This window comes from Microtus ochrogaster, chromosome 4 (genome assembly GCF_000317375.1).
Source record: "Microtus ochrogaster isolate Prairie Vole_2 chromosome 4, MicOch1.0, whole genome shotgun sequence".
NCBI lineage: Eukaryota > Metazoa > Chordata > Mammalia > Rodentia > Cricetidae > Microtus > Microtus ochrogaster.
Window position 1 is genome coordinate 62,810,530 of NC_022011.1, and position 16,690 is coordinate 62,827,219.

General features: G+C 40.9%; 1 protein-coding gene and 1 pseudogene across 2 annotated transcripts in view; one reads left to right on the forward strand and one right to left on the reverse strand.

Annotated features, from left to right (window-relative positions):
• The first annotated feature begins 2,108 nt into the window (after positions 1-2,108).
• Positions 2,109-16,690, forward strand: part of Epc2 (enhancer of polycomb homolog 2) — a 95,004-nt gene continuing 80,422 nt past the window's right edge. The window contains exon 1 of one of the 2 annotated variants that reach the window (XM_005346392.3): positions 2,109-2,376. In XM_005346392.3, the coding sequence (XP_005346449.1) occupies positions 2,224-2,376 (153 nt within the window). In that variant the 5' untranslated portion in view covers positions 2,109-2,223. The remainder of the gene's footprint in view (positions 2,377-16,690) is intronic. The other variant, XM_013346040.2, reaches the window with a different exon arrangement.
• Positions 15,105-15,552, reverse strand: LOC106143753 (annotated as a pseudogene).

Consider the following 16,690-nt stretch of genomic DNA (forward strand, 5'->3'; position numbering starts at 1 on the left):
CTGTAAGAATTAAGGGAGCTTCAGCAGCTTGAGACTTCACCACACAATCTGAGCCTGAGAAGGGCCAGGCATCCAGATAAAAGGCCCGGGTGACTCATTTTTTTCAACTACTATCTTCCCCTGCCTTTCAGGCCTGAACTCAGCAATCACACCCCCACCCCCCTCCATCTAAGAACTTTTTGTTCTTCCTTACAAAGGATTGGAACTACTCCAGAGGGTAGTATCCAGAGCAGGACACATCCACAAGCATGAAAAAGGTATTGCTTACAAGAAGGGAGTCACAGCATTTGCACCGTTCCCAACAGTGGAAGTAAAAACAAGCCCCTTGAACAATGCTCCCAAGTGCTGGTGGGACAACCTGGCTAGGTTATTTAGATGTTCAGATTAACCATCCTGCCTACAAAGGGAAGGGTGGAAACAAAGGGGAAAGAGGGAAGGAAGAAGGGTAGAAAAACACAGGCAGAGAAGGAAGTAGAAAAAAAAAAAAAGCGGGTGGCAATGAAGAAACATAGTTGAGACAAGGTTTCTCTGTAGCTTTGGAGCCTGTCCTGGAACTAGCTCGTGTAGACCAGGCTGGCCTCGAACTCACAGAGATTCGCTTTTCTCTGCCTCCCGAATCCTGGGATCAAAGGCGTGTGTCACCACCGCTCAGCGAGAAATCAGTTTTTACAGCTGGACTTTAGCAAACCATCTACGTACCCTTTTTTGAGTTAGGTTTTTTGGTCAATGATTAGAAAATGATAAAATTATTGCACTTCGTGGAAATTTTCCGAAAAACCTGCAATGCTTAAAGACTAAGAAACTAGACAACAAAGAGGTTTGTGTCAACAGTAGCTGTATTTAATTATTTTGCGGAGATACTAGTCTACCTCTTCTGGCCAAAGCTAGTCTCCTTCCTCTCAACTGTCTATTGACGCCCCTTGGTAATTAGCGTGGCATTACTCTCCTGTGCCATCTGTATCGTTTTCTCGAAGTATTCAGGCACTTATCTATATATTTTTGGATTATAATCTTTTTCAGCTGCCCCTTTCTTCAAGTATTTACGACTCTTACTGCTAATTATTCAACAGTTGTAACACAGTAACACGCAAGTTAATTGGATTCAGGAACTTTATTAAACTCTTCGAGTCGTCACAGTAACCAGTATTTTTGGCAAAAGATTTCAAGAGGAACCTTAAAGAACTGGCGTTTTTCTTTTTGAGATCAGAGAATTCCCTCCCATCCACTAAATAACTAGGGAAGTTTGGATGACAGGTGCAAGTCCGCTTGTTGCGCCCAGCAGTGTCAAACCATAAATCCTCAAGGCTACCACTAGCATCCTCCCGGTGAAACCGAGGGTGCCTAACTTTGGGGCGCTCTTTTGGTCGGAAGGAGGGGGGGGGGGCTGCCCGATTTTTTTTTTTTTCCGGGCGCGAGACTCAGCAGGGCTGTGTGCCTCTCGGCGTGGGCAGCCGCAACGGACTTTTCGTATCTTCCCCGGGATGCGCAACCCCGGGGCGCGAATCCGGCAGCAGGCGCCCCGGAGACCCGAGCTCTCGAAGCGCAGGCTCGAGTGGCGGCCGGTGGCCCCGGGTGGCCCGGCCCCCTTTCCCCCCTGGGGCGGGCGGTCCTGAGCGCCGCGCCTTCCCGAGGGAGCCCAGCGCGCCGGACGACTCGGCGGCAGAGGCAGAGGCGCCTACTCCGGCGCCCGGGCGAGCGCACCTGGCACCTGCCGCCCCGCCTGCGCGCCGAGCGGCCGGGCACCCGGCTTCTGCTCGCTGTCGCCTGCTAGCCGGCCGGGCGCGTCGAGCCGAGCCGAGCCGAGCCGCGCCGCGCCGCGGAGAGAGTGGGTGGGCAGGCAGGGGAGGGAAAGGGAGAGGAAGGAGGGAGGGAGGGAGGGAGAGGGCGACGCGCGTCCCCGCGGCGGGGGCGCGCTCTCGCGCGGGCTGCCGGGATCGCTCGCCGCCGCTGTGGTAATGTCCGCCATGTTGGCCATGGCGCAGGGAGCGGATCGGGCGGGCGAGCGGCGGATCTAGAGTGTGGAAGCGGCCGCGGGCGGCGGGGGGCTGTTCTGGGGCGGGGTGGGCGCCCATGCTGGGGCCGGGGGCAGTGCGGAGGAGGAGGAGGAGCGGGCCGGCCGCGCTGCACTGAGGAAGGAGGTGGAGGAGGCGGCGGGAGTGCTCCCCCCCCTCCCCGCCCGCCCCGCCGCCGCCGCCCGGGCTGTTCCTGTAAGGCGGGGAGACAATGAGTAAACTCTCCTTCCGAGCGCGGGCGCTGGACGCCGCCAAACCGCTGCCCATCTACCGCGGCAAGGACATGCCTGATCTCAACGACTGCGTCTCCATCAACCGGGCCGTGCCCCAGATGCCCACCGGGATGGAGAAGGAGGAGGAATCGGTAGGGACTCGAGTGTTTATTACCCCCCCTTCCCTCCTCCCCCCTCCCCTTTGTCAGCCGGGCCTCGCCATTCACAGAGCGCTCTACGCTCGCTGGAGGGCGCCGCTGCCGCTGCGCGCTCGGGACCCTACGCCGGCGGAGTAGCGTAAACCTGTCGGCCGGCGCAGCGCCCGCCCGCGGCCGCCATGTTGTTGCGTCCCAGTGTTGTGATTAGCTCTCGGCGGCGCTTACGCTGCCGTAAGGGGGCTCTGCCGTAAGCAGCGGCCGGGAATGGCGCAGGGCTCCGCCGGGCCGCACTTGGCGTACGGCCTCTGTTTACCTTGTAGACCTGGTTCCCGGCGCGGGTTTAATTGATGGCGAGGTGGAGGGGGGAGTCGTTTAGCTAGGCGATCATTTCGTTACATTTTTAAAAAATCCTTGTGTGCATTCGAGTGCTTTTAAAATTGGCTTAGGAAAAGTAAAGCCCTTTCCAGACAAACAGCCTTGGTGCTAGCAGGGGGACGGTCCGTGCTGCCCGCTGGAGGAGCTGCGGCGGGACGAGGCGGTGCAACCCTGCTCCGGAGCAGGGACTCCCGAGCGGGACTCTGCGTTAGCGAGCCCGCTGCTGCACCGCGCGCGGGCTTTGCCTGCCGGGCTGGCTCAGCTCGGGTTGCACGGCGTTAGGACGGAGCCCGAGCGCTAGAAACCAGCCTCCGGGCCAGCGCTTCTCGGTGCCGCAGTCGGGGAGGTAGCTAGCATGCGAGATGGCCATTTCCAAGTTGAAAGACTCAGCGCGTCCACATTGACAGTTGCATTTTTGACCGGATGCTAATTTTTTTTTTAATTTTTGGCAAAAATGCTGTTTCCCTCTTCCCAGGGGTTAAATTTTACCTAAGAATGACTTTCCTCTGGTTTGACAGTGTTTACGACTCTGGAGTGTTGTTACTGGCGTGCGAAGTTCATAGTAACTGCACCCTGAAGAATTTCTTCAATGAACCTTCAGTCCCGCCTTATTGTCAACCTCGGGTGTGTGTGGATTGGTTCCCTTGCTTCTGTGACTGTCAAAAGAAAGCTGGAGGTTTCTGTGATTGGTTTTCCCTTTTGACTATTAATAGTGCAGGAAATGCATTAAAGTCTTTGATTGGCTGCTCGAATTCTGACCTCATTGTGTTGGTGCTTTGAGTTAATCACATTTCTCTTTGGTGTTTGCTTACCTGACTTAACGTTTCCAATAGAAGATAAAATAAAGCCTCTTTTTAAACCTCCAATTTTTTTTTAAAGGGCAAGTTTTTATACCTAAGATTTAGAGCTTAGTCGTGTTTGGCAAATTTACTTAGGTAGTCATTGACTCAGTTTTGAGCTACCTTCTGGCAGTGTCTTGCTATGGTAATTTAGAAGTTGCTTGCTTTTGGTAGCATTTACTGTCGGTGCTGGCCACATATTTCTCGTAACCATTTCTTTTGGACTTGTGAGTGTCTTTCCATTGTTTTCTTCTCCTCCTTACGTTTGTTGTCTTTTGTCTAAGGTTTGCCAGTTGTCGACCTGAGTCTCCATCCCGGTAGTGCTCCTCATGGCGCCTGGTCTAAAGCTCTGTAATTTATTTTTACTCAAAACCTGAAAATCAGGTTATCAGTTATTCTGTTTCTTCATGAATGTTGTATAGTGGTAGCTATTGTTTTTTAATATTATTGCTTGTCGAATATTTAGATCTCAGATACTGTGCTAAGAATTCTAGGTATTTTAATATAAACATTTTTTAAACATCTATTTTCCCTGAGCTATAAGTTCGGAAAGATGCTGCAGTTTACAATAAAGATTTAATAAGGTTTCACAAATGTATACATGCAAGAATAAGAAACATTTCCAACTTCAGAAAGTGTTCTTGTCTCTGTAGCTAATCCCGGGACTATAATTCCAGGAAACTATCAACTTGCTTTACTGTAGATTGGCGCTGCATTTTGAAGTTTTGTATAAATGGAGGATGCCTATATGTATATGGCTTCTTTTGCCCAGCATGATGCTATTAATAATCCTCTCTCTTGTTCCATACATCATGTATTCCTTTTTATTGCTGAATAATTACAAATAATATATAATCCATATGTACTTGTTACTAGACATTTGAGTTTTTTCCTGGTTTATGATTATTTCTTAGTCCTAGTAATGACAGCCTTGTGAGTTGCTGCAGTTTTCTTTTTATAGATAACCTTTTAGGTTATCTATAAAGGCTAGATAGTAATGGTCATCAAATCCTTGCCTTTGACGCAAAACCCCATTGTCAGAATCCCCATTCTTTCATACTTAGGATTCTTATAGATCCCAGAATTATCTATACTATTATATTTATTAGATCCCAAATTATCTATACTATTATATATATTTATTAGATCAGAATTATCTATACTAGTATACTTATTAGAATTTTTGTAAATAATATATTTTATAATTCTGAGAACTTTCAGAACTGATACTGACTTGCTCAGACTATTAAGTTATTAAGTTGGGTTTTTCATCACTTAACTCTGTCTGGCTTGGCTGCTTTATTTTCTTTTGCAGGGCTTGGGATAGAACCATGGGCTCTGCACTCTTGCATTGAGCAGTTTCCTCTGCTTTGCTCTTTGTTGTTCAGATTCTCTTTTTTACTAGTAGTTACTTGAGTTTGCTTCTTATTGACACCATTATATCAGACATCTTGTTTCCTTAAGTGTATAAGAAACGTGTGGGAAACAATCCTAGTTTATTATTTAGATTTTTCTCTTGTTAGAATATAACTTTTGTAATATTCTGCCGATTTTGTTCATTAATATATTCCAAGTGCCTAGAACTGTGCCTAGCACATAATGTATATGCTTGGTAAATGTTTGTTGGATACTCTTTTCAATATTGAGACCTGTTTTTCTATGGACATTTACTCTTGTACTTACTCATGTACATTCTCTGCCTCTGTGTGCATGTATATAGAAAATTCAACAAAAACTAGGAGGTTGTAGAAGCCTTCTTTTGTTGCTCTACTTTGATGCTGCACACAACCAAATATGATACTTTCATTTTTCCTATTAATTTTGAGCCCTTTTTTGCTACTCAGTTTTTAAAAATTAATTTATTTGTTTATTGTACATTGTTGTTTTGCCTGTGTAAGGGTGTCAGGTCCCCTGGAAGTGGAGTTACAGACAGTTGTGAGCTGCCGTGTGGGTGCTGGGAATTGAACCCGGGTCCTCTGGAGGAACAGTCAATGTTCTTAACAGCTGAGCCATTTCTCCAGCCCCCCTCAGTTGTTTTTTTTGAACACATAGGTGTGACCGAAGTATTATTTTTTTTATTCTGTGTTAAATAACTATTTTATAATTATAAGCAGGTTTCTGTGAAAGAGATCTGTATATGCGCCCAAGCAAAAGTCTACATGAATCATGATTCAATATTCATTCACATACATTACATACATACATGCATGTACAGTGTTTCTAAAACAAGAAGAGTCTTGGTTTGTGGCCATCTTGGCCTCAGACTCACTGTCCTCCTGCATCCTCTTCCCATGACTTTATAGCCGTGCCCTCTGCACCTTTTAGCTTATTTTCAAAGAAAAAGAACACAACTCATTTAAAGTTGTAATTTTGCCCATTATTTCTTGATTTTTATCATTTGTCTTTTAAGTGATATTCCAGTGTAAGAAATATATTGAGTCTTAATATCTCTTCAGATTTAACTCAGGCACTGATATTTTTCATGATTTATAATAGAATGTAAAGTATAGTTTTATAAGTTGATATTGTAAAAAACATGAAGTATTTTTTTCAACAAAAGTGTTATATGCCAAGTATTACCTAAATAAGACATTGGGATGTTAGTTATTGAAACATTGGACATCCAAGTTTTATATATATAAGCCAGTGTGCTGAAATATTCTTTGTTCTTCAAAAAAATACATATCTTTATTTCATAGAATTAAAATTAGTCATTTGAAGTAAAAATCATTACAGTATTGGGAAAGTTAGCAAAAACTAGGGGGTCACGTTAACATGGCAGAAATCAGGGCATGTCAGAAAAAGTTAAATGCCGCTACAGTTGTGAGGCATGAGTGAAACTTCCTGATGTATAGAGCAGGCTACATGCAGAAAGAGAATTTATTTTCTTTTAAAAAATATATTTGTGTGACTAGTGCACACATGCCAGGGTGTTCCTGTGAGCGTGGAGACAGCTTTGTTACATCATTCTCTTCCCACATTCATGTGGGATCTAGGGATCAAACTGAGGGCACCAGGCTTGTGTAGCAAGTGTCTTTACTCAGTGTGCCATCTTGCTTGCCCCCCCCCCCCATTTGAGCTTTCAAGCTTGGCTGTACAATATATGTTGGTGCAAATACTTGAGCATGAGGTATTTAAAGAAAGGTCTGTAGCTATTACACAGACAAAAGGAAGGCCCCTCCAGAGCCTCTCGAGCCCTCACTTTCCTCTCGCTGATCCAGAATTTAGGAGAGGGCAGTGCTGTTACTAATTTTATTATTCTTTTAACTTTTTCTTATTTTTGGATATATAGACATCTTTTATTTATTTCCTAACTCATCCTATCTGAATGCTTCCTCTCCTCAGTGATGTTTAAAGTATCGTAGAAATTCAGTAAATATTTGATAAGTGATTGATGTAAATTGAGCAAAGCATGGAACTATACCAGATTCTAGGTGGCTTTGTGTGTTAGGCCCAGGAGCTGATAGAGTAGTCTGGAAGGGATTTTTCTGATGTGGTTCTGGAGTCAACTTTTCTAGTTCTGGTCATTACGTGGCTTTTAAAGAGGGAAGTTGCCTACCTTGTCTGAGTCTCAGATTGCTCATCTTATGTAACCCCGCAAATGTGTTAACACATGTATTGAATGTGTGCCAGGTCTTTGTTAAGTTCAGTTAACTTCACTTTGTTAAGTTCAGGGTTTAGAGCTCATTATAGCACTAGGATATATATGTGCAAATGTCTTATTTCCAGAGGGCAGAGGTAGCACTTTAGAAATTAAATGACTTGTCCAACACCAACTATCTAAGTTAAAATGCATTAGTGTCAAAGGCTGAGGTCTTATGTCTGACTTAGGTACTCGAACCTCACCTTTGCATTGCTTCATCTTTTAAATTAGTATTTAAAACGGTATTATTGAAGACACTAAATTGCTTTTGTACATACATTCCTTAAAAATGTTAAGGAGTGCTTGATCTATGGTGTGAGTTTAAATATTTGTTTCTGGTCTCTTAAAATGAGGCCCTATATTAACATTTACAATTGATTTTGTTGGTTTCAAGTAGCAGAAAACAAAGCTGACTACTTTAAGGAGTCCTGGGAATTAATTGTCCAGGAGACTCCAAGAAATGGTTGAGTAGTCCAGGCCAGCATGGTTGTGCTAGTCCTTTTAACAGCAAGTGACATTGATATCACTGATAACCAATTATCTCTGAGAAGCTCCTTGGTTAAGTGTACCTGTTCCCTGTTCAGGCTATCTAGCTTTGCCTTCTTGGACATACTGCTATTTATAAGAGTCTATCAGTTTGTTGGAGGATGAATTGCAGTGTGTTTAGAAAAGTTAACAGTGGCATGAGGTGAGCATTCACTAAATATCAGGAATTACTATCTTAAAAAAAATAACTGCAGTTATTTAGGCTGTGGCGCGCATATATATATATATATATATGCGCGCCACAGCCTAAATAACTTTAGGCTTAGCAGCAAGCACCTTTACCCTCTTAGCCATTTCACCAGCCCTCCTGTTTTCATCATTGCTAATTTTCTCTCAGTTTAAATATTCAGATTCTTCGAATATTGAATGTGTTACCTATCTGGCTTATATGAGATTGCTGTCTCTAAGCCTGGTAGTTACAGAGGTGGTCTACTCCTAGATAGGAGGTCTACCAAACAGCTACTACTGATGATATGGAACACTTAGGGAGCTTAATTTTTTTAAATGTTTGTTTGTTTGTTTGTTTGTTTGTTTAGAGACAGGGTTTCTAAGTGTAGCTTTGACTGTTGTGGAACTCTCTGTAGACCAGGTTGGTCTTCAACTCACAGAGATTCTGCCTCCACCTGGGATTAAAGGCACATGCCACCTCTTCCAGGCTTATTATTTTAAATCCATGGTTTGACACATAGTGAATTCATGTACTTAGTTTTTACAAGCCATAAATTTGAAAGAGGTTATAATGAGAGTAGACTAGAAGAAATCTCCACAATTTATTTAAAGAAAGCCAATCCTTCATACTTTGCAGAACTGTAAGGTATGAGTTTCTGGGATTCAAAGACGTTATGGAGCCTTCTTGACCCTTAGTGTCCTTATTTCTGAAATTGAATTAGACTGAGCTTTAGATGGCTTTTAGCTGTAAAATTAACTTGCATTGTGAGTTTCCATTTTGTCTAACAGTCTAGACATAACTAGATGAAGAGAACTAACAAATATAATACTGGGGATTAGGAATACCCCTTTAGAAGATTGAACTCTGCAGTTCTTGAGGCCATTGTTTTAAATGAGAATTATGTTTATTCACTATCTGATATTTTTTTATAAAAGGATAGAGCAGTCTACTCTGTATTTCAGATATTTCCTTAGCTTTAGTTTTCTTGCATGATCTTTACTGCTGTTACTCATTGCTATTAACTGTTTTAGTCAGCTTTCTTGTGTCTTAGGTTTGAGTGTAAAATTGTATGAGGGGAGAGAATGAATATACATTTTCCCAATTAGACTAATTGGCATAAAAATGTTATTATGTTTGTTTTATTTACTACCTTACACAAGCTTGGTATCCAGCAGGAACTTCTGTCATAGCTACTTTATATGATGGAGGACTTTTAATGTAGGCATTGCCATGGTCATAGCTACTTGGTTGAATTTGATTGTGTGATTGAACATACATCCCTGCATCTTCATTTTAAGTAGAGTGGAAGTGGAAAGATGGTAAAAAATGATAGGACCAGTAGAGGAGGAAGGGCTGATAGGAATAAGTCACAAGGGAGGCTAGTACAGATGGCAGAAGGTTTCTTACAATTTTGGCTTAAAGTTAGTCTTTGATTATTTGCGTTGCCTGTACTATATAAATAGAAGACAACTGTACTATATAGATGGAACAGGACTGTTCTTTGTGGAGTTAATATTGTGAAAGTAAATGGTGATCACTTTCAGGTTTCCCTCAGGAGCATTTTCTTTAGCCATCTACTCTTAGGCTCCCTTTTCCCATAAACTAATATTGTGTTGAAATCAGAAGACTGTAGAGTGAAAATCAGTCTGTCATTTTTATTTGACCCTCCTTGGGCAAAGGGTGTAAGACTTTGGTTGAACTACAAAGGTAGTTAATAGTACTATAAATATGACAAAATAACCTTGGCCTTTTCCTCTTCTCATGGACAAAATTAAGTGATAACTTTTAAAGGGTTGTTTTTGTTAAGATTTATTTTTATTTAATGCGTATGAGTGTTTTTGTTCGAGTGTATGTAAGTAAACTGGTACATATCTAGTGTCCGATCCTCTGGACCAGGAGTTACAGGTGGTAATGAGTTGCCATGTGGTGCTTGTCATTTGCAAGAATAGCAAGTGCTCTTCACCACTGAGCCATCTCATCAGCCTCTCAGAGGATAGTTTTAAATTTTAAGAGTTTATTTTTAGCAAGACTTAAATCTGCCTTATATGCTGTTTGATAATAATAAAGTAGGAAGGAATGGGAAGAATAAAATATAAAGTATCCCCAAACACATTCTTTCCTATAGTTTCTCCTAGTTTCTCTTTCACCTGCCGATTGAAAAACTATTTTTAAAAACTTTAGTTTTAAAAGCACTAGCAAATTAATAATGTATATTTTTCTCTTTCCTTCTCTGTTTTATGACAGTAATTGTTAAATTGACTTAAAAATTAAAAGTTTTGAAATTACTGGCTAAGAGAACTAATTTTTTAGCTACTTCTAAAGCAGTAATTGGGCTCTAAATTAATAGTTGAGTATTTGTATTTGTTTTTCAGGTGTTTTTTTTTTTTTAATTTTAAAGATTGGATAAGTACATAGTCATGAGAGAAAGTAGATTTGTGTGAGGACAGCCTCTCCAGTGGTTGGTAAAGGCAAGAAGAGTGGCTGGAGAAGACAGTCTGGTATACTAGTGAGCTCCAGTGTTAGCATATTTAGAAAACTGGAAAACAAGGTTACTGATGAGGGTAGCTATGCTACATATTTTATTCTTATAATATTTTTCAGCTGGAACATTATTAGCAGTTCAGTCTGTAGTGACTATTGCAGGCAAAATGAGAAGTTTTTACATCTACCCACTACTCATTAATTTCTGGTCGCATTCCAGTTTGGATAATTAAGAAACAATTTCTCTCTAGTTTTCAAATGGAAGCTGTTACACTTGATGTGAGAACCTTTATCTTGGGATTCTCAGCTTTTTTTGTGTGATGAATTCTTTTGGCAGTCTGATGAAACTTCTTAGAATGATACCTTAAATATACAAAATCATAGGAAAGTTATATTGGAAAAATTGAAATAATATTAACTTTAAAGCAGGATGCAGAGTTGGATCTGGTTATGTTAAATTTGAGTAGTGAAGGGTATAAACAGTATTTTGACAAGTAGCATTGTAATATGACATAAAAAGACTTATACTGCTTCTTACTGTCAATCACATTAGTAAAACCAAAAGAAATGTTAAATTTGCTTGAGGTTAGGGCAATTAAAAGATTATTATTTTCTCATCCATTCTGAGGGCCCTTCAGTTATTTTCTGTGACTTTTTTGGCCATCTATGATTCCCAAGGAAAAGAAATTTATGAAGGATGACATAAGAAACTTTGTTGCTTGCCTGTCATACAGGAGATGCATTGATTTCCCGTCCTTTACCATACAGCACAATGGCTGATTTCCTAGACGGAGAATGAGGTTGTTCACATGCAGTACCTGGTAGGTAGGAACTAGCTTAGCAGGACTTGTCAGGGCTTCTGTAGCACCCCAAGCTAGTGTAAATGGTTTGTTCAGCAATTCTCAAATGTTTCCATGTGTCAGATTCTTTGGAAGGTTTATTAAAACAGATTTTGGAGGTTGTATTCTCCAGTGTCTCAATCAATAGGTCTAATATGTAGCTTAAGAATTTTCATTTTTAAGACTTTCCCAAGTGTACTAGTTTTTTTTTTTTTAATTCCTGGTGTGACAAAATAATTTACAAAAACAACTTATGAAGGGTAGGGTTTATATTTGATTCATGATTTAAGGAGAGATGCATTGCACTGTGATGGCAAAGGCAGTGCACAGCAGGAGTGTGGGGTGGTTGGTTGGTCACATTGTGACTGACCAGCCAGGAAGCACAGAAGAATGCTGGAGGTATGTTTTTTTCAGTTCACTCACTTAAACCTTTCTGAAAACTCTAGGCGAAGTCATTCTGGGACTTAGGTCACATTCAAGAGCAGTATATGCTAACTATTGGGCTGTCTCTCCAGCCTCTAAATATTTAATTTTCTAAATGCAGGATTTCTTCATCAGTGTTTGATGGTTCTTACTGGAGAGATGTATTTCTTTCATTAAATATATTTAGTCCTAGACATTTGTTTTGTGGTCCCCCCGTCCCTTTTTTTGGTAGTTGTTGTAAGTGGTATTGGTTTTGTCATTTTACTACTGGAGATACTTATGGTATATTGCTCTGCTATTGATTTTATTTTGTTGATTTTGCATTCTGCAATTTTGATGCATTCTAGTGTTTTGGTGTTGTTGGGTCTTCTTGTGTATATAAGATCATATCATCTGTAGAGTGACAGTTTAGATGCTCTTCTTTTTCTTGATTACTTTGACATCTAGCATTGTGTTGAGTAAAAGCAGTGAAAGTGGCACATTTGTCTTGTTACAGATCTTGGTGTGAAAGCTTTAAACATGTCCTCATGAGCCTGGCGGTGGTGGCGCACGCCTTTAATCCCAGCACTTGGGAGGCAGAGGCAGGCGGATCTCTGTGAGTTCGAGACCAGCCTGGTCTACAGAGCTAGTTCCAGGACAGGCTCCAAAGCCACAGAGAAACCCTGTCTCGAAAATCAAAAAAAAAAAAAAAACAAAAAACAAAAAAAAAAACCCATGTCCTCATTCCTTTAGTGATAGGGGTTGGCTTAGTGTAGGCTACCATTAAATATTGCCGTCTGTTTCTTCTGATCCTAATTTATTTAGCACCTGTCTATGAAGGTTTGAATTTTCTTAAGTGCCTTTTTTTGCATCTGTTGAGCTGATCATATGGATTTATAACCTTCAGTTTGTTTATGGTGGAGTGTCACTTTTATTAACTTGCACGCCATGAACTACAGGTGTGGAGTTTTCCACATGTGGTATCCTTTTGGGTTTCCAGATTAGATTCATGAATCCTTACCCATTTTTCCATCATAACAATATTGTATATGTGTAAAGATGTCCAGAATATACCAGAAAAGTATGGGGGGTAAAAACAAAACCCGTAGATCTCAGCCACCTTGAGAAGTCCATGATTGGTTTTTGGGGTGAATGTACTGCTATCTTTGCCTTTTTCTGTATAGGTATCCCTTTAATAAGAGAGAGGGGAACAGATGCCTATTTTGTTTTGCTTTTTAACTTGTTTCTGTTAGATTGAAAATCTGAGAAAAGAATCTCTTTGATTAAGTCTGTGACGTCTTGTCATGTTGGGTTAGTCTAGTCACTGATGCCTATGACGCGGGTGGTGCAGAAACAATCCAGCTTGTATTTGGATCATTGCTCTAACTTGCCCTTGGGATGAATAGTGGTTCTCAAAAAACAAAGGGACTAAAAGTAGATATGTTTATTAAACCCTTGTGGGCTCTGTGGCACTGATGTAACTAGGTGGTAGATAGGTAAGAGTATGCATTTACTGTCAGTCTGTTGTGTATTGACAAGTATTGACATGCAGTCAGTAAGTTTAGTTCTGAATAAAAAAATGTTTCTGGGCCTGGAGAGATGACTGCTCTTTCAGAGGACCTGGGTTCAATTCCCAGCACCTACATGGTGCCTCATAACTGTCTATAACCTCAGTTTCAGGGGTTTTGATACCCTCACAAGGACATACAAGCAGGCAAAATACTATGCTCATTTTAAAAAAATTATTCTAGTTAATGTAATTAAAGTTAAAGGTCCCTCTCTATGATTATTAATTACCTTAAACTTTATTATAGAATTTCCATGGTTTCTAGTATGTGCTATTTTGTTTGTTTGTACTGGGATCAAATCCAGTTCTTTGCTTATGCTAGACATAGTGCTCTTCACTGAGTCACATCCCAAGCCCCTAAACTTTCCAATATCCACCCTGCCCAATCCAGATGGATAGTCAGTTGTTTAAAGAAAAAACAAAGTCACCTTTTGTCTGAAGTTTCTTAGGTGTTGGGGCCTTTGAGTTTCTTGAGATAGGATTCTTGTGTTGCTCTTCTATCATATCCAAGCTGATATGTGAGCCTGGAGTGTAGGTTATAGGTGTATGCCAGCACACCCCTTTTACGCCTAACATAACTTTCTCTTTGCTGATTTGAGCAGAATGTTTACTGCTTTCATTGTTGTTTATAATTTCATCATTCCATTCCATTATTTATTTTACCTCTTATAGGACTTTTCATCATTGCCTCTCACCGCTCTGAAAAAAGAGATTTCCTAAGTACCTTACCATTGCATAGTTTTCCATGTGAATTTTATAATTATTTTGCCAGAATCCAGACAATAGCGTTTATATTTGTCTTAGTTAGGATTTTTATTGCTATGAAGAGATACCATGACTGCAACAATTCTTATAAAGGAAAACATTTAATTAGGTAGCTTACCATTTTCAGGTGCTTAAGCCCTTTATCATCATGGCGGGAAGCAAGGTAGCATTCAGGCAGACATGGTGCTCCTACATCTTGATCTAAAAGCAATGGTCTGTCTCATTGGAAGTGGCTTGAGCATATATGAGACCTCAAAGCCTGCCTCCATAGTGACACACTTCCTTCAATAAGACGACACCTATTCCAGCAATACCATGTCTGGAGGCCATTTTCTTTCAAACCACCACAGTGTTTTTTGTTAGGACTCTACGTACATTGATAAATCAACTTACAGAGAATTGACTTTTCATCCAAGAACATAGATTGTCTCTTTATGAAGCCTGCTTATCTTTGAGGAATGTTCTTCCAGATTTTTTTTTATGTTTTCGTTGACTTATTTGAAGGAGTTTTATGTGTTTTTTTTTGTAAATAGCATTTCAATATTCCTTCCCACTTGTCATTATATTTATGAATGTGATTGATTTCTTGTAAAAAAGTTTTGTGTGTGTACTGTGAGTGCCTAAACATATGTATGTGCACCCTGTGCATGCCTGATGCCCTTGGAAGCCAGAAGAGGGCATTCCCTGGAATGACAGTTATATATAGACCATTGTGAGCTGCCTGATGAAGGTGTTCTGAATCAACCCTAGGTTGTATGCAGGAGTAGCAAGTACTTTTAACCACTGAGCCATCTCTTTAGCCCATAGATTTCTATATGTTAATTTCAAATTCTATAACATAACTAAATTACCTAATTGTACTAGGTTTTGCATTGATTCCCTTGGGTTTATTGAGTTAGATATCTGCTAATATAGATCGTTTACCTCTACTTCTCAAACACTAGGCCTCAGATTGTTTTTCCCTTTTTTTTTTTTTTTAACAGAACTTGCCTCAAGTTTATTTGTAAAAATAGCATAAGGTCCTGAACATCTGTAAATACTGTGTAGGTGTTCACACCAGTCCATCTGTCTTCACATTGGCAGACTGAGACCTTTTTTATGGGGCCTTCACAGGGGCCTGGGCACCTTTGGGAGCCTGAGCTGCAGCTGAGGCCTCTGCCTTGGCTTGAACCTTGGGCTTTGTTTTTTGGAGCCTACGACCCTTGGCCATGTAGCTTCTAATCCGCTTCCCAAGCTTGGGGTGAGCAATTAAAGCCAGACGGGTGAGTTTGCGGCTGGGCCCTTTGGCACCTTGGGCTTCACCAAACCTGGGGCTTCACCAGGGCCTTGATGGCCTCCGCACATGCGCTCAGGGCCTTTGCATTATTTGCCTGCATCTTCTTCAGGCCTTTGTTGTTGTGCTTCTTGGCAAAGCGCATGTTCCTCAGGAACTTGGGGTCAACCCCCTTGAGAGATTCGTATCTTTGTGACCGGGGTTTCTTGATGCCGTCTCTGTGCCGTTTCCGGGACTGGTTGTGTGTGGTGTGGTTCTTAGACTTGGCCATGGCTGCACGGTAATCGGCGGCTCCCGAAGCGCTTGCGACTGGAAGAGAAAGAGAGTGTTTTTCCCTTTTTAATTCTGTTGGTAAATACGTCTAACTTCAGGTTGAAAAATTGTGGAGAATAATGAGCATTCTTATTTAATGACATTTATATGAATGTCTGTCTCTAAGCAAGTATGTACAACCCAGGGGCTGGGCATGCAGCCAAGGGTAACTTTGTATTCAAAAATAAAAAACTGTAAATTTCTTTAAATTGGAATTTTTTTATTTTGTAATTCTATTGTGTGTTTTTTATTTTTCTTTGAATTAACTAATTTATTTTGTATGTGTGTCTGAGTGTATGTCACATATGTGTGGTGCCTGTGGAGGCCAGAAGAGGAAATTGGATTCTCCAGGGCTAGAGTGACAGGTTGATGAGCACCTGCTGTGTGTACTGGGAACACAGGAAGTGGTCTTAATAGCTGAGCCATCCTCTTTCTAGTTCCTACTATGTAGTTCTTGAGGGTGAACTTTGAAAATAACAGTGTTGTGTTGTAATATCACCAGATTATATGCCCTGATAGTATTTCTCTGTTAGATAAGATGTAGGTTATTCTTCATTGATTTATAGATGTGGAAAAGAAAATAGTTACTTTACGTATTAATAACAGAAAATACTACATGTTGTACATGTTATGTGGTACATAATATGTAAAGTGTATATAAAGTCTTTTATATGTCTATTGTAAATGAGGGTAAATATCTTTAAATGCTTTTTGTTTCTGTAGATTTGCCACATGAGTTTTTCCTTCACTAATGATGAATATTGTGAGACTGCACTATCCTAGCCTTCTTGGAATGAAGTCTATTTAGCAATGAAGTGTTTACCCTTTTCAAAAATTAATTTAGTTTTATTATCGACAAAGGGTCTTAACAGAGCTTTCACATCTTCTTGACCAAATATGGTCACCTCAAAGCTTGTAGTAATAGGAGCAGTGGGCTGCGTCTCTGGCACCCGGCTGCCCCTACGGCTAGCTTTACCTGAAATAATTACACGGACACTGTACTCTTTTAATCACTGCTTGGCCCATTCTCTTCTAGGCTAACTCTCGCACCTGGACTAGCCCATTTCTAATCATCTGTGTGTAGCACCCCAAGGTGC